Source organism: Chanos chanos, chromosome 5, assembly GCF_902362185.1.
Source record: "Chanos chanos chromosome 5, fChaCha1.1, whole genome shotgun sequence".
Taxonomy (NCBI): Eukaryota; Metazoa; Chordata; class Actinopteri; order Gonorynchiformes; family Chanidae; genus Chanos; species Chanos chanos.
The window spans coordinates 17,898,764-17,919,160 of record NC_044499.1 but is presented as its reverse complement, the minus strand read 5'-3'; the positions used below and the strand labels follow the sequence as shown (position 1 = coordinate 17,919,160).

Genomic DNA, 20,397 nt, shown 5'->3' with positions numbered 1-20,397 from the left:
GGTTTCCTCACAGACTGTTCCCTCTCGCCGTCTGCTTGGACTTGGCATTGTTTTCACTTCACTCTCATTGGCTCTGTGTTGATCACGTGGCAGAATTAAAAATAACTGAACATTTATTGCATACTCTTCCAAGGTGTGTTCTTGAATGGTATGTTCAATATGTTCCTCTTGGTAATGACCCAGATTTTCAGTTTTTATTTGTATGAGACACAACAATGGGTGGGACTATAAACTGCTTTTTTTTTAATGATGTCCAAATAACTGCTATCCCCACCATGTGATGAAGATACGCATCCCAGTCAGGGAAAACAAATAACAATAGTCTGACTCATCTTTCACATACATTTGATGGGAGTTTAACTATAAAATGTTTTGTGATGATGTAACACGTTCAAATAAAATTTCACTGAGTCGCAAGTAATATTGAGATATTGCTTTTATTCTCAATAACAAATACTCCAAACCATTCAGCCATTTTGGACATGCAGATAAACCATCACAAGTCGGTTCCCAAAATGTGTATTTTGTTTCCACTACGTAACAAGTAACTGGGTACACTAACTTCACAACTGAGACAGACACACTACAGCAGTTGATTGGTGATGAGCATTAGGGACAGGTACCATATTCTAACATTTACAATAGCTATGTTCATAGCACAGACATTATATCTCAGAACAGAACTAGACAAAAACCAACATATTATTGATCTCTATGAACAAGGTCAACAGTAGAGAAATGTGTGGGGTCACTATCTCATGTGCTGACGGTAGGGATGGCAAACTACAATATATTTCAATCCATTAAGGTATTACTGAAAGTGCTATCACAATATTTTAATGCCTACATATCAATGGCAATTAATTACTATTTTGTAACATTGGTTTCACTGGAATAATTCTAATAGGTCATGTTATATGCATGTGTCTAATACTGAGAAAGGACTTGTACCGTATCTTACCAAGGTCATCAGTGCAGGAAACTCTCTCAACTAATAAGGCTGCACACACAGTGCCTCAGTAAAAGAACTGGCTCAGAGAACTAAAGTGCATGAGGGGGGGGGGGGCTCATTTAAGGTCAGACTAGAGAAGTGGGCGGATGAAAACTGTGCAGGAAGACTTGTGAAGAGGCAGTTATCAGACACAGTGAAGGGTCACAGTTTACAGGTCATGGAGAACCTCCAGAACACCAGCCAAAGACCAAGCCTGGGACTCACAGCTGAAGCTACAGTACTGGCCATTCGCATTAGTAAGCTCTGGTAGACCCTTCCATGAAGATCTGAGAAACAAAAAGGAGTATAGAAAAATAAATAGAGTATAGAAATAGAAATGTTTGTGTGATATGGCTCCTTTTACATGATTATCCTGAACAATCTACCTAATGGCTTTCAATGAATATAACTATTCAGGACCTATCATCACAGTAGATTGAGGACGTCACTTGAGAGTACCTCTATCCACAGCTGTAAACAGTGAAATCTAACAGTATTTACAAGGGTGGTTACTTACCTCTCCAAGTGGACGTAATGGCGTGAGAGGACATTTTTCACTAAAAACACTGTTCTGTCATAGGTGTCCTTGCCCATCTTCTTGGCAAAGTATAACTTAGCACGAAGGAAGTAACCTACTGGCCAGAGCCACTCCTGGAGAAAGACAAATTGATCTTTGTACTCTATATGGAATTACAGTGTGAAATTAAATGTTGTCACTAATCACTGAGAGAGCAACTCACTGGGCCTTGGTGGTAGTTGAAACCTTTAGCAACGTTGTAATTGTCGTTGTCGAGGGCGTTGTCATACACACCACAGTACACCATGTCACTGTTTAAAAGACAAAATCAGACAATACGCGAATTTTGAAATCATTTAAAAGGGAAAAACTACAATGACTTAGCTTTTGAGCTGAGGGAAAAGATCTTACTCTGGGTCCAGGGTCTTCATCCCAAGAGGTCCGAGGAGCTTCTTCTCTGCAATCTCCAGAGCTTCCCAGGCTCTCTCCACAGTAAACAGTTCTGGAGCCTGAAGGAGGCAAAAACCATTTAAAAAAGCTCACTCATACTTAACTATATCCCAAATTCTCTTTCTGATCCATAGACAAATCTATTTGTTTGTGCAGAGCCTAATAAGTACTTACCACCACCATGGCTATGGTGAAGTTGGGTCTGAGTTGGTAGTCACACCAGGGGCTGGAGGCCCCAAAGCTGTCCTTATAAATGCCTCTCTTGTGGACCAGCTCAGGGTGCTTCTCGTTGGGGTCGTCATGCTGATGAGATACATAGAACATCTTCTCAAAGTTGGCCTGGATTTTTCTGTCCCATTCCTCGTAGGATATAGGCTGCTTACCTGTGGAGATATGAGTAGAGGCTATTGAGAAACAGCAAGTGTACATTTAGAAAAACTGGAAAAATGAAAGAGTTTGGTGTAACTGGTTTGAGTGTTGCCTTTTCATTCTGCGGCCTTTTCATTCTTCATTTTTCCACCAGTAAGTCGTGATCATTTTCTGCTTACGATTCTATTGTGAATTGTTTATCATTTTTTAGCAGATGACACGGCAGCAGTGTAGTAAATATTTGTGGTTTTGCCTTCTTTTTTTTTTTTTTGAGTCCGGTCCTATCGTTGACCGCTCATATAAGAAGCGTAACCTTGGGTTACTGCTGAGGTTTTCTTCCGGGAGGGTTTTACCTTGGGATAGCTGTTTTGTTTCTCGATTATTTAATTTTGTTTTATTTTCTTTTTTATTTTCCCATGGTGCCCGAGTTGCCCTGTGTTGTATTACTGTTGCGATGAAATTATATGTAATGTAATTATGTCGCGGGAATTCTAAAAGTCGGAATCCTGCGTGTGATCATTTTTGACCTTTTCTTTCTTTTTTTTTTTTTGCTTTTGTTGTTTTGGCCTCTCTCTCTCCATCTTCTCTTTTTTGGTCCCAATCACCCCAGTCCTTTCATGAAGCGGAGGACCGTCTCGTTTAACCCGAAAGAGACTTTGTTGCTGCGCACCGAACGATGAAATATAATACATCTTTTGAAGTTTCCGGTCTAGAATGTGTTTCTTTACATAAATAAGTAAATAATTAAATAGCTGTGTTTATGGTGTTTGGTTTACTTCAGCTAAAGCCAACATCATTATTATTCATTATTATCATAATTCTTATTTTTAACTACTCTGTCTGAGTGGTGGTGGATATCACCTGGCACCCGAACAATTAAAACAGTCCCACTACTGCCACAGTTTTACATTTCATTTAATATGTGATATAATTTCCCCCAGTGTTTTGCTGCAAACCTCTGGTCCTCTTACTACATACAAGCTTATTCGAATGTGTCAGTGTCTGATATGAATTAGTGGAGCTGACTGCAAAGGACTTTACTGTAAATTATATAAGATATATGTATACTTGTGTGTGTGTGCAAGTTCCAGGCTCACCATCTTTGCGGAGGTTTAAGGTGGCATGAGGGTAGAGCCCCTTCTTATTAAGCTCCACGAGCCAGCGCACGGTTGACTTACAGAGACCCACAATCTCTACTGCTGAGCCATCCCTATAAAATAAAAACAACAAAATATTAAATACCAAATACATACAATACTAAAGAATAAGGACTCACTAGAGCTTCACAACTTAGGCTTTTTTTGAACACTTTTCAACTTTGGTTTTGAACTCAAAAACAATACTGATGACAAGGACAACAACCACTACAACCACTTCTGAGATTCTATAACTTCTTATATTTATAATTCATCAAACGCTCCTCTTAGACGGTTAGCTTAGTAAGTGAGTGATTCTCTTGAAAGGCTTGTTTAATGAACTTAATACATGCCTAGGCGTCGCTGGAATGCCTTTGTTGCGCGCTCTTTCGCTCTCTCCCATTTTATCCATCCAGGTCCCACAGTTGAATCGATTGCCACCGTAAACAAAGCCAGTTTCAGGGTTCACTTTGGCCACAATGTTGAATCCTGAAAGACGTATGTAAAATACAGTAAGAGAAGATACAGTTTAGGAAACCAATCAAACAGTGGTGTGAGAGATCGAAAGCCTTACCCTCATCTCTCATGTTGCGATCAATCATTGGTCCAGCATTTCTCTCCCTAAACTCAATGCCCTGCATGTGGCGCTGCAGGGCCTCGTGGATGACCTCATGCAGTGGCTGATCCTGTCAGAGCATCAAACAGACTGAGTGACGGGCTGTATATGACACTTTAACGAGAGAGCATGTGGTATAAAGCACATTCAACAAGAATAAAAAATAAAATAAAAACCAATCCACAAATGAAAACAGGCTACATTGTTTTATTTGTGGTGTATCTAAACACGCTTGTGGGAACTGTAAGGAAATCTAGGATGGACATTTGGTAAACTCTAGAACCAAAAGCAGAATTGTAGCAAATAAGGTAAATGAAGTTTAAGTGTGTGTGAGGAGCGTACCAAAGTGCCGGGTGCCTGGGGCTCCGAGTCATCCGTGGGGTACATCCTGGACACAGGGCAGCGGAGAATGTCAGTACCTCCAGGCACTAAGGTACAGTAGTCCTGGATGCACTGAAGCCACCACCACACTGCATCACGACAGTTAAAACGAGCACCCACGCCCTGCCCCAGCAGGTTAGGGATCAGACCATGTCTCAACGTGCCTGCAAACGCCAAGATGATGTTCCTGTGAGACAGAGTGAGACAGACAGAAAGAGAGAGACACAGAGAGAGAGAGAGAGGAAGAGAGAGAGAGAGGTGACATTCAGTTTTAGAGAAGAGGAAAAAGATGTCTAATAATGCATGTCTAATCTGACAATGTGAAGGAAAGTAACAGGATCAGCCTTTTACTGCTAATCCTTACTTGCTGGACCCAACACACAGTGTGCACATATGGCAAGATGTGTGTTAAATGACAGACCTGGCCTCAAGATAACGGCCAGTGACCAGCATGAGGCCACGTAAGGCAATGAAGGTGTCTCTGCCCCAGCAACGGAAAATTCCAGCAGCGAAATGTGGCAAACCTGTAAAAGAGGGATCAATTAGGAATATAAACTGGACTGCTTTTGAATACTATAATACTTCTTATGTATTACTTACTGTAAAGTTCAAATAAAAATACAGTGATAAATATTAACTGAGATTTTACTGTGTCAAATAACCCTGCATGTGTATCCTACAGGAATAGTGAGCACTTAACCTATATACATTTACATGAAGTAATTTGGCCAATTCCTTTTTCCGAAGCTTATCTGTATAGAGAGAGTGTTGCTATGTTACCTGCAGCCATGGAGACACAGCATTGCTCATTTTTCTTGGTGACCTCATTGAAATAATGGGGTACATCTGCCAGGGCTGGGGAGAGAGGTGGCAACGCAGGGAAACGTCCAACACCACACATCTGCACTGAACCCAGGGCCAGTTGCTTCACAAAGGTAGAGCCGTTCTGCACAAAACTAAATAGCACCACCACACACAATCACACAAACTAAACATGCAGCCTCGACCTTGACGTTTTCTAGATAGTTCCATACTTTATTTCAGGGAATATTTGGAAATTCCAAGTCATATATGGATATTTCTAACATCCCAAGTTAGCATCACAGATGACAATATGCCCAGTAAGGGCAGCAAATGCTTTTGAATACTACAAAAAAACCCTCCACATTGCATAGGTTATCTCTTTCATTATGTACATATCAAATAGGGACTTTAGGGCCATTTCTAGGATGAAACTCAGAGAAAAACTAACCTTGACATCTTTTTGAAAGTGACGTCTAAGGCCGTTGTGTACGCCCCAACAAGGATAGCATCAAAGTAGCAGGGAATGAGATAGCGTGGTATGTGCTTGAGGTAGCCAAACATAGCATCGAACCAGTGACCCACCTACAGGGCAATGAGAGACAGATTCAGAAACCTGTGTACACAGAAAAGGCCAGACATAGCACGTGTGTCTGGACTGTCAATTAAGGTGGGTAGCTGGGAAACCAGGATTACTGAGCTTTTTCTAAAATTATATGTTTACTCAGCTGGTGACTTATCAGCAGTTTTACAGTGGAAAGCTAGGTTATAGATCACCTTACAGAAGTCTACGACAGCTGTTTGTAAAGCTCCAAAAAAGCCTCCTTCTAAGAGGAGCACCTGCTGGACTTTGCCAAGTCTCCAAACTTGACCTCAGACTTCACATTGACCTTTATATCAGCCCCTATCAGTGTCTTGACTTTTCCCCTAACCCCTAATCTAAAAATAACAAACCCCAGATATCTGCTCCATTACATTCTCTCTCATTACTCCTCTGTAGTTTCATGCAGTTCATGTTATAAAACCCAGGGAAACTTTATTTACTACTGACTTGTGTAAAATCAGCATGTATACAGTACTTTACTTGAAAAGCTGCATACTTTCATAGAAAATTACTGTATATTTTTGCTTTTTAAAGTCGATGCCTACCTCCGACAGGGCTCCACCACGGGATATTAGTCTGTTGCTTACATAGTCGATCATCCAGTCGCCCTGTCTGAGGTTGTCACAGAACGGGTGACCCAAATCGTTGTTAGGACGGATTTTGGCCATCACTGACAACAGACCTATATGATCAACATGACAGACCTATGTGAACAATCAGGCACTTATGTCTCTGGCAAATGTTTAGCTGTGGTTGGGCAAAATAGAATCTGAGGTGAATTTCTATAGATGCTGTGCATAAACCTTTCAAATAAAACTATAAAAAGTCAGCCAGAGGGCAATTTCCAGTTTCTCACTGAGGCAACATAAAAGAATCTCACTGAATCATATCCACATTATCAGTGATAGGACCATAATATTTCTGATACTACGGGATGGCTACTCCCATCACATGGCTATAATGAAGTGAAAAGCAGAAAAGGAGACCATGAGGACCAGGGTAGTAATGAAGTGGCTGGAGTTGGTGCGTGGAATACCTTGCAGGCCAGCATATTTAAGTGGAGTCCAATTGGGGATGTTGTAGCAGCCTCCTCCATCCTCTTGCTCCTCAGCCTCACAGCGATACAACAGCACATTCATATCTGCCAGAGACAGCTTAGACATGATCCTAACAGGGAGAGGGAGACACAGAGAGAGAGAGAGAGAGAGAGAGGGAGAAGAAAGGGTGGGCATTTCTGAAGAATGGGTTCAGTTCTCTGCTATGAAGAATTTAACATATTTAGTGAATTTTGAGACCATGAAAAGGCACATAGTCCACACTAAGGGAGAGGGAGGAGTTTTTGTTTTTTAAGCAAAACAAATATTACCACTCGGAGTCTCAACCTTTCTCAGAGTCTCAAACAGGTGATTAATGAGAATATACTCACTGTGCCAGTGGAGTCTTGAGTATGGCTGGGGCATTTGCATCAGCCAGACTGCTTGATTTGTACTGGGGGTTGAACTGGACCAGCTGATGCCTCAAGCAGCCAACCAGTTCCTGAGCTTTAGGGTCCAGACTCACCCTGAGAGAAGGATAAGGACTTGTGCTTAGATATTCTCACAGTGAAATACCGAATGAATTACTCAAGATTTCTTTATAAATACTGAATTATGTGGTTATGTGACTTGTGTGGGTCCTTCTACATCATCCATTCAGTCAGCAAAAGTGAATAAGCCCACAAAAATGGAAAATGGTACGGCTTTATATGCATGAAGGCAAATATACATCAAACACAGCGAGTAAAAAAAGAAATTAAAACAACAAGTGACTTTCAGATGAATTCTCACCTGAAAGCGATGACACTTCCAGGTGTAAGCTGCTGAAACACAATCTCCTGCACAAACTCACTGCGCCCCCTGGAGGTCACTCCAGCCTGCTTGACCACTTTGCTGTCCTTGAGCTGAGACATGAAGATTAAACCTGACATCACTCAGGACACCACAAGCCACATTTACTTTACTCATATGATCAAAAGCACAAAACAAACACAGAGGCATTACCCTTGGGTAAATCAGTCCATATGAGTATATGGGACTATTTCTGTGCCATGTGCTCATATCAGAAATCATTTATAACAAACTGAAAAAAAACCCCCACTGAAAGATGTAAGAGGGGGAAATTCAAAATCAAGGTCGACTCACACACACACACAAAAAGAAAAAACAAGCAGACAGGGAGAAATCCAAGCCCTTTGTGATTTTTTAGGTTTACGTGCAAGGTGTTTTTTTGTAATTTATAAACCTGTGTGTTCCAAGGTGAGGTCTTTTTATTGGCTGGGGACAGTTATAATTAGACTGGTGTCACACCACTCACGTTACCTGGATGTGCTCTCTGATCTCCACTGTGTATTCGGGCAACCCATTAATGTTCTTCTCGTCTTTCCTGTAAGAGCCTGTGTGCCTCTCCACAGTCCGAGCCTCGAACACCACCTCCTCTATCTTACCTAAGACAGAAAGAAAGAAAGGAAGAAAACAAAGGGTGCAATGTTATGCAGGACAAGCACTGATCCATTCTCTCAGACTGTAAAGATTAAGGAGCGGTACTGAAAGCTTAATGCATCCTACCAGGAATGAACATGGGCGGAACCTCATCTGGGTAGTGGTGGTGTTTGGGGTTGTGGAAAGCTGTGCGACACACCGACACCACAGACTGGTGAGAGTTGGGACAGTGACGGGTCACTGCCACTATGTCCACATCCACCTGGTCGACATACACCTGGGGAGAGGTGGAGAGAACAAAGCCATGGAAACTTCGACCGCAAAGAATCAACAGACACAAAAGCAAAGTGAGTCGGTCTCTGAGGCTCTACCTGGTTGAAGCCTTTGGCTGCCAGTTCTTGGTGTAGCCGGTTGAGAGCCAGTTTGCCAGCCATGATGCCAGTCTGCAAGTTAACCTCTCCTGGAGAAGAGGGGTTGGCCTGAGGGTTCCACTTAGTGTAGAATCGCTCCTCAGACACTACTGATATCTAACAGAACAACAAGAGCAAAAACCAGATAAATGAAAAACAGAACATATCCAAAAATTAAAACCAGTCAATTGCATAATAATATCACGATTTGTCAGCATTTATTTTTGAGGCAAAGCAATAATTAACAGGCTACTGAAGAATATAATGAACCACCTGTGATCGATGATTAAAAAAAAAAACAGTTTTGTGAGGTGTGTGTGCACGTGTGTGTGTGTGTCTGTTGTGGACATGCCTGGTGCGGCACCAGCTCGTCATAGCCCCTGGTGCTGCCTGTGGCACAGCAGGCCATGGACACGATAGCAGAGCTGGGGAGGGAGTCAAACGCTGAACGGAGCTGAAACATAGACCAAAGCCAGTACGTTACACACACTGTCAGAAATGCATTTAACTCAGTATGACATCAGCAGGATCGGTCTTGCTGACAGTCTGAAAACAACAACAACAACAACAACAACAACAACAACAGCAAAAAACAAAACTGTAAGCCATTTCCCAAGAAATTAGAGGGATAATCCATTTTCAAATGTTAATGACAATGTGCAAACAGACTCTTCACTGCTCAAACACTTGAACTTCGTCCAACATTTTGTTGGATGTAGGAAATGACCCTGAGGAGAAACACACCTGAATGGGACACTCGTTGTCGTGGGTGACGTCCAGGAACATGGCATGGGCTATGCTGGGCACCAGAGGCCTGAGACTGGGCTGGAGGAAAGCCCCCACGGGCTCCCCACCATAGCGATAAACCAGCCTGCCCTCCTCATGACTGTCCCCTGCACTCATGGCCTCTGAGTCAAAAAAGAGCAGACATGTTTCAGTGACTCAGCATATAACCGTTTCTTTAAACTTACCTTGGAGAGGGGTAGAGTCTTTGACACAACTCTCTTGATTAAACTGAAATCACACATGTAAAAGCAGCACACCAGCTCACTCAGTACATTTTGGTGCTTCACGGTATTAGCTTGCGCCAAACTCTGCCAATGTATTCACTTAAAACCAGGGATCATCAGTGTGTCTTTGGTTCTAATTAAAGTTAACTGAAAAGGGCAAATCATAATTGTTCTTTTAATCACTGATTCATTAAGGCACAATTGCTTATTGTTCCATAATTGACATATTATGTTTCTTGATTTGAGAGGCTCAGTTAAGCAGTTGTCTATGTTGTGCGGAGGTTTCTAAGTGTCCATGGTAAAAGAGGTTTTTTTTACCTAATTTACCAGCACAAGAATCACCCTTGACAACCCCTGAATAGAAGTGCTAAGTGGTCTTTTCTGAATACCATAATGCTTTGTGCGGCACATTGCAAAGGAGACTGTTAATCACAATGAACGTCAGCGTTAAGTTGTCAGACCAAAATTCACAATGCAAGGTTAGCCTCATTCATTCAATGCCTTTTAAGTGCATTCTTTGGAGGGTTTTATCTTGAAGATTTGTAGTTTGGAGTCATTTGTGGTCTTTGTAAAACAACAACAACCAAAAAAACTCCTACCTCTGATGAGTGAGGAAATGCCTAGTTTAGTCACAAAGACATTGTCCAGCTCCTCACTGCCAGTGAAGAGTTCAGCCACCACGTAGAGGTCAGGCCTAATGGCTCGCGCCACATCCAGCATGAACTGCAGGCCGGAGGATTAGAGCACACAGGGGAGAGAGGGCGGAGAGCCAGGCTAAGCAAGACGGGCGGTTAGTGTGAGGCAGAGAGAGAGGTCGCGAGGAGATAAAAGAAGGCCAAGACAAAGAAAAAACATGCGGTTGACAAAAAGCACAGTTAAAAGACAGATAAAGTGGATGTTTGAGAATGGGATGTCGATTATGGTTTGGCAATGGATGTTTTGACAGCCAAATGATGACGGATGAGATAAAAAAAAGGAGGAGGGATAAATATCAAACGGGGTGAATGTCAGAAGAAATGCAGGAAAGACAAAAAAAAAAAAAAAAAAAGACAAACATACGATGATTCGATTAGCGTCATGCCCATACAACACTGGCTTTTGCCACTTTTGTCACTGTCCAGTACCTCGTATGAGACTTGTTATCCCCAGGCGGTTTACAAACACATTGTCAATCAGCTCGCTGCCCGTAAAGAGCTCAGCTATCACATACAGGTTGGGTCTGACTGCCCTAGCAGCAGCCAGCATGGTCTGTAGAGTACAACAGGACTGTCAGAGAGAATCCCACTCCTCTCACCAGGCTCTCACACTGAACTCATCAGAAAAGAATTCCCAGCTGATTTCTCTGAGAAATTAGCGATTAATTTGCCCAAAACTCACGCCAAAGCACGACAGAGATCAGGATTGTGTCTGCTTTGCTATATTGTTTTAGCTGCTAAACACAATAATATCTATAACACCGCTGTTTACTCAAATGATTTTTTTCCACACATTGCATTGAACTACCATGCGTGGCACCATATAAGCAGTACCTGCTGTGATTGAATATGAACTGTATGACTACAAAAAGCTGCATATTACAGCGTACCTCTGGTCATTCTATTTACTTTAGTTTCCTGTCTCTAGTATCACGGTATAGACCATGAATGAGTACCGTACCTCAGCCACATGCAGTGGCGTTGAATGACAGTTATCCAGACGCACTCCAGCAAAGTGCTTGGCTGTGATCTCGGTGTACTTCTGCATATGGGCCCACAGGTATGGGCAATCCTCTGGCCCGTTCCCATAGCGCAGTTTGACGCTGTCTCCCCAGCAGATCAGCTCTCTCCTGATATAGACATTGGAGCCTGATAAAATGAAAAAGAGACCGCTCTGGTTAACTGAGCAGACAGGTATTGTAACTTATTTAGTGTAACCTGGCATGAGAACTCCGCCATGTGGAAGAAAAAAGGTACAGCATAATATACTCATTGTAATCAACGCAATCATTTTGTTAAGTCTGAAACATAAAGTAGCTTGAATGGGGAAAGAGGAAATAGGAGACCTGGCTCAGCAAAATTCCTCAGGGGATCATCACCCATCACCCAGCCGTTATGGGCCAAGAAGTGACATGCTTTATCTGGCTGGTTCATCATCTCTAGGTCTTTCTCCAGTGTAGTCTCTTTAAAAGGGAAGGTGAAATATCTGCAGAGACAAAGACAAATACGGTCTAGACCACTGGTAACAACTTCAAAACAAACAATATTTTAAAACGACATTTTAATTCGACATCTTTCCCCTTTTTTCCACAGTCTTGTGAGATGCCTCTTTGCACGGCACTGAATACAGTCAAGGTGAGTGAAGCTAGCGTTGCCAAGTTGCACAGTATTGCCAAGCAAAGTAACACACTTAGAGTAGAGTGCTATGTGCTTGACTCATCTTACACCTACTCGGGCATGTCATCATCAGCGATGACCACTGACTATAATGGGGAGAAGGACCCTGCCTGTCTTACTCCACCCTAGAGTTAAGGCCAGCTGTGTTCCCAATGATTTCCAATCATAGTTGGTACATGTGGCAGACTTGGCATTTGAACTGGGAATCCAAGAAGCAGGATGTAACTCTGCACTGAATTTACATTTGTATTTTCACATGTAATACAAAAATGCACCAGCAGAAGGTGCTTGGACATCAGATGAAAATACCTATCACCAATTGGATGTACAGCAAGATTTTTTTTTCTCCTTTAAAAAATGGCATCTTCTTTGAACACCCGAGAATGCACGACACGGCGTATGCTGCTACAGATATTTCACCTTGTGACTAGTGGATGCTTCCTGGTTACAGGGCCAAGTTTGGGTCCGTGGTCGGCCAATCGTTCATAACTCACTGTTCCCATGGTGCAGTTCACAGCCTAAGTGTACACAGAGACAAAGCAGAGGTTGTTTACAGTGACGGGAGGAGACAAACAGTGAGAGCATACCGTGTTCAGGGTGCAGTGAAATGCTCACCTGTTCCTGATGGTGATGCACCTCTTTGTACTGCTCCTCATTTAGCTCCTCCAGCCTCTTCCTCAGCCAGTTACAGCAGTCCTCAATAGCCGCTGGGGTGCTCCTGTTACCACAAAGAACACCACACAACCTGTTCATCTCACGGAAGCTATGCACCGACAAAGAGTCTGATTCTGCCAAGTATTCAACAGATCAGCCAAGAAATTAAGACTCTGTGCTTGCATATGCGCATAACTGTGCCATGGATGACTGATGACATAATTCATCATATACTATATAAGATATGTGTAAAATACTGACATAAAGACACACTGACCCATGAGGGACAAAGGTTTCCAGGGCTGAATTCATGTCCACAGTGCACCCAAAACGTTTGAACTGAGGGTCTTTGATAATCCTCAGCTGCTGTCTTCCATGTGTCTGACTCCTGTCTGGTTTGGCTCCTGTAAGATGCCAAAAAACCATAACCAACCCAACTTTTTCTTATCTCCAGTTCATTCAATTCCAGAAGTGGATAAGCTGTTTTCATGATGTGTCACTTTCATTCAAGACACTTATGTTTTGCGAATCAGCTCTTTTTGGAAGTGAATCTAAAATCTAAAAGATAAATTTGGATATTTTCTGAAAAATATCAATTTAATACAGCCCTCCCAGGTATAAGCCATACTGAATGGATGTACTACTCACCATCTTGGAGCAAAATTCTGAATTGCTCCACTGCATTTTCAACTTTGACTTGGAAGAACTCCCATAGTCTAATTTTGGGGAACACATATTGCCAGAAGACCTCACGAATGGCCTGAGAAAAGAAAAAAAAAAACACTCACAGTGAAATGACCTGTAGAACAATAAATCACAGTTCACGCATACAGCCAGACAGACACTCACGTGCAGGTGTTGTTCATTCTGAATGAGTGGAGGGAGGCCAAGGTCTTTGAATTTCCCATCAGCGACGTCACATGTCACATGCCACAGGGCCCTGTCCAGCACCCAGGCTGGCCTCAGGTGTGGGGAGTTGACCAGGTTATAGCCACATTCAGGGTGCTTCCTAATCCACTGACTGTTAGCAGCTAAACAAGAGAACAGAGCAGAAAAACTATCACACAGATATCTTACATAGATATTCAACTTGTTAGTATGATGGAATGAAATTTAAAGTACAAATGAAGGGGGGGGTCTACTTATGCTGTTTGTATATATATTCATGAATGGAAAAATGGTTAATGTCTGGATATGTATTCACAGCAGAACAGCCATTACATCTGTCTGTTTCCCTTTGTGTTTGATCCTGGGCCAAATCTAAATACCAAAGTTCAAGAACACTGTATATTTTCATGGCAAAGGTTTAAATGACTTGTTTGTACTCAATTATATCAAAGTCTGGTGGTAAAACAGATCATTTTGTCCCAGATAAATACTTTGTTCCCTATAAACCTTCAGACTGAACACCCAGCTTCCTGCCTTTGTTGGTCAGCAGCAGGTGCTGCTGGACCACCATGTTTTAAGTACAGCAAAAGCACACAAACAAACCCACCCACACCACTAGTCCTCCCCTAAACTCTCATATGACATTTAGAGAGAGATGAGGGTTGGGTTTCACATACTGTATGACCTTTTGCTACACTGACTACTGGCCAGAACTGTGAATTATGAGCTAAGCGCTGCGGCCACTGAGTGCTTGGACTCATGTCTGAGTCTTTACAGATTCAATGAACACACAAGTCCTAAGTAAAACAATTTGAGTTATACTATAGAGCAGCATGTGAAAACATGTGAGACAAACCTCAGCAGTCCTTAAACAAAAGACAGTCAAACCATATCAAAGGAACGCTCATTTTTTTCGGTACATATTTAATGTACATGGCTGAATGAAAACATTCAGTGATTAGGCAGAGCTAGGTGAAAGCATTCAGTCATTTTGTTTAAAATTCTGCTCGTGTAACAGGCCTCCATTTGCAGCCGGTGAAAACGCTTGGCTGCAGGGCTCCAGACAGTCTGTGACAAAGTGTTTGGTCACTAACACTTCCATGGCACTGAGATCCATATAGGATATATTTAGAGTTGAACTCTTCACAAGTGCATTCAGCAAAGGGTAATAAGGGGATGGCCTTCAATAAGTTTGGCACTCTGGCCTTTCTCCTCACACCAAAGCTGGCCATCCCATGAGCCTTCCAATGCATGTTCTAATACTAAAATGTACACTGAGACCTCATCAAAATGATGCAATGCATGGCAATGAAAGTTGGAGACAGTCCTCTGAAGCAATGTCAGTTAAAAAGGTATTCTCATCTTATATCTTCCCCTTTTAAAACGGAATTACACACTTGAAGCAGTTATACAATATTAACCTCTTCCTCCCTTGTTGGAGGAAGTGTTTGTCAGTCGAAGAAAACATTCTGTCTTGCGGAACGAAGCAAGCCCAGACCCAACAGTAACCACAATTACCTGCCCTTCAACATACACAGAAGTATTTGGTACTATTCACTTATGAACATTGAAAACACTGCTCAGGAATTACGCTCAGAAGCATGCAGCACCCTCAGAATGACTAAACCCTGTATATCACATAGAAATCTGTTCTTATAAGGTTGTCTTTCCAGTGCTGTCCAGTGAATGTGCAATTCCTGAATTCTTGCTCTCATAGCTCTAGAGGTGCCTGAAGGCTTACTTGTTCGGTCCATCTGAGGACTTAGGGTAATATGCCTCCCACACTAAATGAGAAATTGTTGTGTCCAGCTGGCACATCACATTCACAGTAAGTCACCCTCAATGCATCGCTCAGCTCCAGCTAAAATGAGAAAACTTCAAAACCCCCTAGAGCGCGCATTAGAGCCAGCTGCTGTCACGCACGCTAAAAAGGATTCATATTTGGTGGTGCAGTGCAATTAAACAATAAACACATTAGTCAAAAGACCAGACATTTTAAAAGGCTGAGAAACCCTGGCTGACAGGAATCTTCCACAAAAATAACAGTGTGAAAATACATGGGCAGAAGCATTTCTGAATTTAAAAATAAATAAACAAACAAACAAACAAATAAAATGTTATCACCACATGATTCTTCCCCTTTTTAAACTCAACCAAAAAGCTGAGAGTGTCAAGAAAGGCATACTCTTGGATTGAAGCCCTTGAACCTCCTGCCAAAAAACAATGCTCTGTTCTCTGTAAGTTTTACAACCTCCCAAGCTCTTGAGATACAGCCAAACCAGGCCAAGGTCTTGTCATCAGAGCACCATACCTTTGAAGATATGGCAACAGTTACCAAGTTACCAAGCACTGTGTAGAAGGCCTCTCAGGCCTACAGGCATCCAATCCTTCTCTTTCTCCATGTTTATCAGACACCTAAAAACCAAAGAACACACACACACACACCTGTATGGTTGTAAACCACATCTGTAATACAGAGCATGCCCCATTCCTTCCTCAACTTCTCCACCAGGTTGCCCACATCTGTCCAGCTGTAGTTTTGTCCAGGAGGAGAGAAGTCTGGGTTCACCTCCAGTTGGTCAGCCAAGGAGTAGCAGGACCGAGACTCACCAAGAGTCTGCAGTGGTGTAAAGTGGATCATATTGTAACCTAGAAGTTACAATACAATTTGCTGTTACCAGTGCCGAGGAGAACTCATTTTCAACCAAAACCAAATGCACCAAAATATCCATAATCCAGAATACCCATTTGTGTCCATAAAAAAATCAACACCGGGCAGTGTATAGTCATGAATTCTCTTGCTTTGGAAATTACAAATAATATTCAGTGTGACTGACATTTTTTCAGAATACACAATAATGTTGAATGCTAAGAGAACTGACTTAACCTGTTCAAAATTATTGATTGAATCTACAGTGATCCTGCTCTGGCTTGTAGAGTTATTGATTTAGTTCTCTTTCTAAACAGGGCAGACAGATAACGAGAGGTTAAACATAGTGCGGGTGGAAATAAGGTCAAATTCAACAAAACTGAGCACTAGAATGGAGTGTGGAATTCTACACACATGTTGTCCATGAGGTACATCTGGCTCACTTTGATACTTACCTATACATGCCATTTCACTACACAAAATCCATCGTTCCCTATATTATACTGTAATATGGACGTCTGATGTCCAATTCGATAACCTAGAGTTCAAAGCTTTGCCCAATAATTTTTTCCATATCAACCACCTTCGAGGATATCACATCCTACCTAGACCTGTATATCCTGGCCACTGTCCAATCAGTCTTTCATGGGGCATAAACTCTCTGACCTTTCTGGTCTGATCAAAGGCCTGTCCGTATGTCTCTCTTACACTAACCTTCATCAAACTACAAAAATAGATGTCAAAGCCCTTCATATGAGCTACATCTGTTTTTCACTAGCAGAACAAACAGAGATTACCGAGACTTCAGTCAAAAAGCCCATTATAATGAAAGTGATGATTTTATATGGAGACAATATCGGGGTGGTCTTAATTTTTTTTTAAATTGCTGAGTATCCCTGTTCTGCTTCATTCATACTCATCACCATAACAGGGTAAAAAGCTGAATTCTTAAACTCCTTTGCAGTCTGCAATGGATTTAAATGTGCAGCCTCTCTGCTAGCTTAGCTAGAACCTGTGGAGAAAAATGACTTGGCCACCACACTCTTACCAGCTTCTTTTGCCACTCTGAGTCTGTCTGGCCACTCATTCAGGGGACCCAGGCATTTGGCCAGGTGCGTCTGAATGCTGATGCAGTCCAAGGGCAGGGCGCGGTTGTCAGTCCCCACCCGAAGCACCGGATCCACCACAAAATATCCCCCTCCAGACTTCTTCTCATCTCTGTCAAGTGAGGAGATCTCCTTGAGATAATTCTACCACCATCCCCGTCATTTTGTTTGTGTTTTAACACCACAACGCAGTTCTTACTATAACAATGACGGCAGATAATTTGTTTGAGACCCATTTTCTGGTTAAGGCAGAGAAATATTTCAACAACGCAAACTGCTCCTGTAACCTGCGAACACATAGGAGTTATAATATTTCAAATATGAGAGTACCCTGACTCACCCATGGCCAAAGTAATACTGATAGGAGCCAGCAACCTGCAGGTCCAAAACACAGAACTTGTCAGAGTCATCCTCTCTTCCTGTGGGATTGATCCACTCCAGGGCATGGAACTTGTGTCGGTCAAAGTGCTGCCCTTTCACAGGGTAGTTGGTGTGAACATGAACATGTTTCCCTTGCAGAGTGGGGCCCAACCGAAACTGGAGCTCATACCCTGACAGGATCACAACAGCACAAATACATGTGAAGACACACAAAAGTGCTAGAGTGGAAAAGTCTGGTGGATATAAGTCAGACGTTTCAGAACATGTCTGCCAAGTGGAAACTTTCCTCTATTGTTTTATCCAACTGAACCTCATAATCATTGTGCCTTGGGCATCTCACCTAAAAGCCCAGTGATTTTCCACCTACATGTTTCTTCTGTTTACTTGTCATTCCTCCACCAAGAGCCTTACACTCACACTATAGTCTGCAGACCAGATCAATTCACCTAGATTCTTTTTTCTGAAACATTTCTCATGTACTCTGTTTCATATTTCATTTGCTCTCTCAGAGAAGCACACACTGCTCAAACACGGAACTGAGCCCAAGCAAATGATGCTGTCCATATAAGTTTTGCAGTTGCCTGTCCCAAATGTATTTGACTGCAGTTTAACCGCAGCTACACGCTGTTTCTCACACTTGTTGCGGTTGCAACGAAAACAGATGAATACACACACACAAAAAAATATTAGTCCGTCATTAAATGCTCCCCCTCTCATTCACACAACAGATATCTCATGTACAAAAAGTACATAAAAATAATAACCCATACATAGGGATAACTGACAGCAGGAACAACTGCAATTTATGCGCAAAGTGTTCAGGACATTGTGTGCTTTCACAGCTTGAAAGAATACTGACATTTAAACATCATATGCTACCTTGGTTTTGGATTTTCAGCAAAGTATTTTAATGGCAAGTTGTCGATTTTGGCCATTTTAGTAAAACTGCTCAATAAGCCGGACGATAGACTACATACCATACAATATGTATATTTGTGAACTTAATTGTAAATATTATTCGGGTAACAACTTCCACAAGTACTACACGTAAATACAACGTCGGACGACCGTTATACAAACTGAACGGCATTGCATACCTTGCTCCAGTCGGAAAAGCGTTCTTTCAAGTTTCTCCATCTCGTTGAGAACCAAGACTCTAATTTGTTTACTGTGGGACATTTTCAGTCTCCTTATTTAGAACGTTCTTAACGTACAGGAACCGGTGCCTTGGTATTTCAGTGGTATCTCTTCGCTGAAAAAAGATCCATAGGACAACTGTTCAATGCATGTTAGACATTTGAGTTTTTTCAAGATTGTTTTCACGGCCAGCATTTTAGAGTTTGACAGCTCCTGTCAAAAGTCCTGGTCAAGCACGGGCCTTGCTTCAGCGCTTTCCGTCCAAAGTTAAATTAGGTTACATTTTATTAAACGAGTGACGAGGACTTGCTTAACGAGTTAAATGTTCACATATAAAAAGCACTTAGGAAGTTTACACTTGTGGCTTGTCACAGAACCCAAAAGTGTCTCAGAAACTGTGGTGATATCACATTTCCTACGAATTACAACACTTTCCACTTTGCAGGTTCGTGCAAGCATCACTGCCTCTGACACAACACAGCTTTATGCAATCAGCAACACAGCAAGCTCTTAAAACATTGTAGGCAAAGACAGCGTTTTGGCATAACGACCTATTTTATTTTGCAGTCAAGCCAGTTTTTGCGTGGATAAAACCAGCGTTACATAGTTATCTTAGCACCTTAGTCTTACTGCAAACCATTCGGTCATCCGGTTTGAGCCTTTAAAATGCTTACCCCACAAGACACTCACAAGAAATACAGGTATTTTCGTTTTCATAGGAAAGATGTAACTATTTTAAAGTCTAAACGCGGTGTTAAAGCTTTTTTTCCGAGCTTAAATGTGAAGAGACAACACTACCTCCGTATTTTCCTTATAGTTCAGATTGTTCCCACTGCAGCGGGAGGGGGCGTGTCAACCGTACATCACGTATCTCTTCCCTGTACCGTACTTCCTCGAATAGACGTGTCACTGTGTTCCTAAATGACATGTCTCAAAATCTATCTCCTTTTTATTGTACCAGAAAAACATACTCAATAAAATGATACCAGACTCTCTTATACTGAAACCTTTTGTGTGCGTGTGCGTGTGTGCGTGTGCGTATGCGTGTGTACGTGTGCCTGTGTGTCTATGTGTGTGTGTGTGTGTGTGTGTGCGCGCGCGCGCGTGTGAGTGTGTTCGTTACGTACCTCTATATCCTGTTCCTTAAATAAGTACCTACTTTGTCTCCATCCTGCGGTGGAAGAGAAAATGAGACGCGAATTAGGATCCTGTCGGCCCGCTGTTTCGCTCGATACCGTCCTTAGGTGGAAAGAATACAAATACAAGTAGCCTACTGTTAGTTAAGACAAAATGTGTTCTGATTACAGTAAAAGTACCAAATAAAATAACAGCTCTTTTAAAGGTAAATATGTTGTAATGTACCAGTGCAGCTCACATATTCACCCAAACAGTGTAACACAAAGTAACACAGATGTGCTTGCACTTTTAAATTAGGTACCATTGTACT

At 42.0% G+C, this 20,397-nt stretch overlaps 1 protein-coding gene across 2 annotated transcripts; it reads right to left on the bottom strand.

Moving 5' to 3' along the window:
• Nucleotides 1-418: 418 nt before the first annotated feature.
• agla (amylo-alpha-1, 6-glucosidase, 4-alpha-glucanotransferase a) lies at nucleotides 419-19,761 on the bottom strand. 2 transcript variants are annotated; one of them, XM_030774220.1, is made up of 34 exons: nucleotides 19,749-19,761; nucleotides 18,911-19,065; nucleotides 17,773-17,983; nucleotides 17,375-17,544; nucleotides 16,122-16,325; nucleotides 13,638-13,819; nucleotides 13,437-13,548; nucleotides 13,066-13,192; nucleotides 12,750-12,852; nucleotides 12,555-12,652; nucleotides 11,804-11,943; nucleotides 11,419-11,606; nucleotides 10,362-10,485; nucleotides 9,497-9,660; nucleotides 9,105-9,206; nucleotides 8,714-8,869; nucleotides 8,469-8,619; nucleotides 8,223-8,347; nucleotides 7,692-7,804; nucleotides 7,292-7,426; nucleotides 6,902-7,032; nucleotides 6,411-6,547; nucleotides 5,713-5,846; nucleotides 5,241-5,416; nucleotides 4,882-4,984; nucleotides 4,422-4,647; nucleotides 4,038-4,149; nucleotides 3,817-3,952; nucleotides 3,425-3,537; nucleotides 2,133-2,341; nucleotides 1,920-2,017; nucleotides 1,732-1,819; nucleotides 1,509-1,642; nucleotides 419-1,278 (listed from the first exon to the last, which is right to left on the bottom strand). In XM_030774220.1, exons 2-34 carry the CDS (start codon nucleotides 18,990-18,992, stop codon nucleotides 1,161-1,163), a joined length of 4,602 nt encoding a protein of 1,533 aa, XP_030630080.1. In that variant the 5' UTR covers nucleotides 18,993-19,065; nucleotides 19,749-19,761; the 3' UTR covers nucleotides 419-1,160. The 2 variants fall into 2 exon arrangements, with proteins under 2 accessions (XP_030630080.1, XP_030630081.1); XM_030774221.1 differs by having other exon boundaries at nucleotides 13,066-13,189.
• Nucleotides 19,762-20,397: the final 636 nt, after the last annotated feature.

Bases quoted from the DNA above. Each gene is read 5' to 3' on its own strand.
- agla (XM_030774220.1), bottom strand. From the start codon at position 18,992: ATGTCCCACAGTAAACAAATTAGAGTCTTGGTTCTCAACGAGATGGAG. The intron at 12,653-12,749 runs GTGAGCATTTCA...GTGTACACTTAG, and splicing joins TGCATCACCATCAGGAACAG to GCTGTGAACTGCACCATGGG. The intron at 7,033-7,291 runs GTGAGTATATTC...TCTCCCTGTTAG, and splicing joins CTCAAGACTCCACTGGCACA to GATCATGTCTAAGCTGTCTC.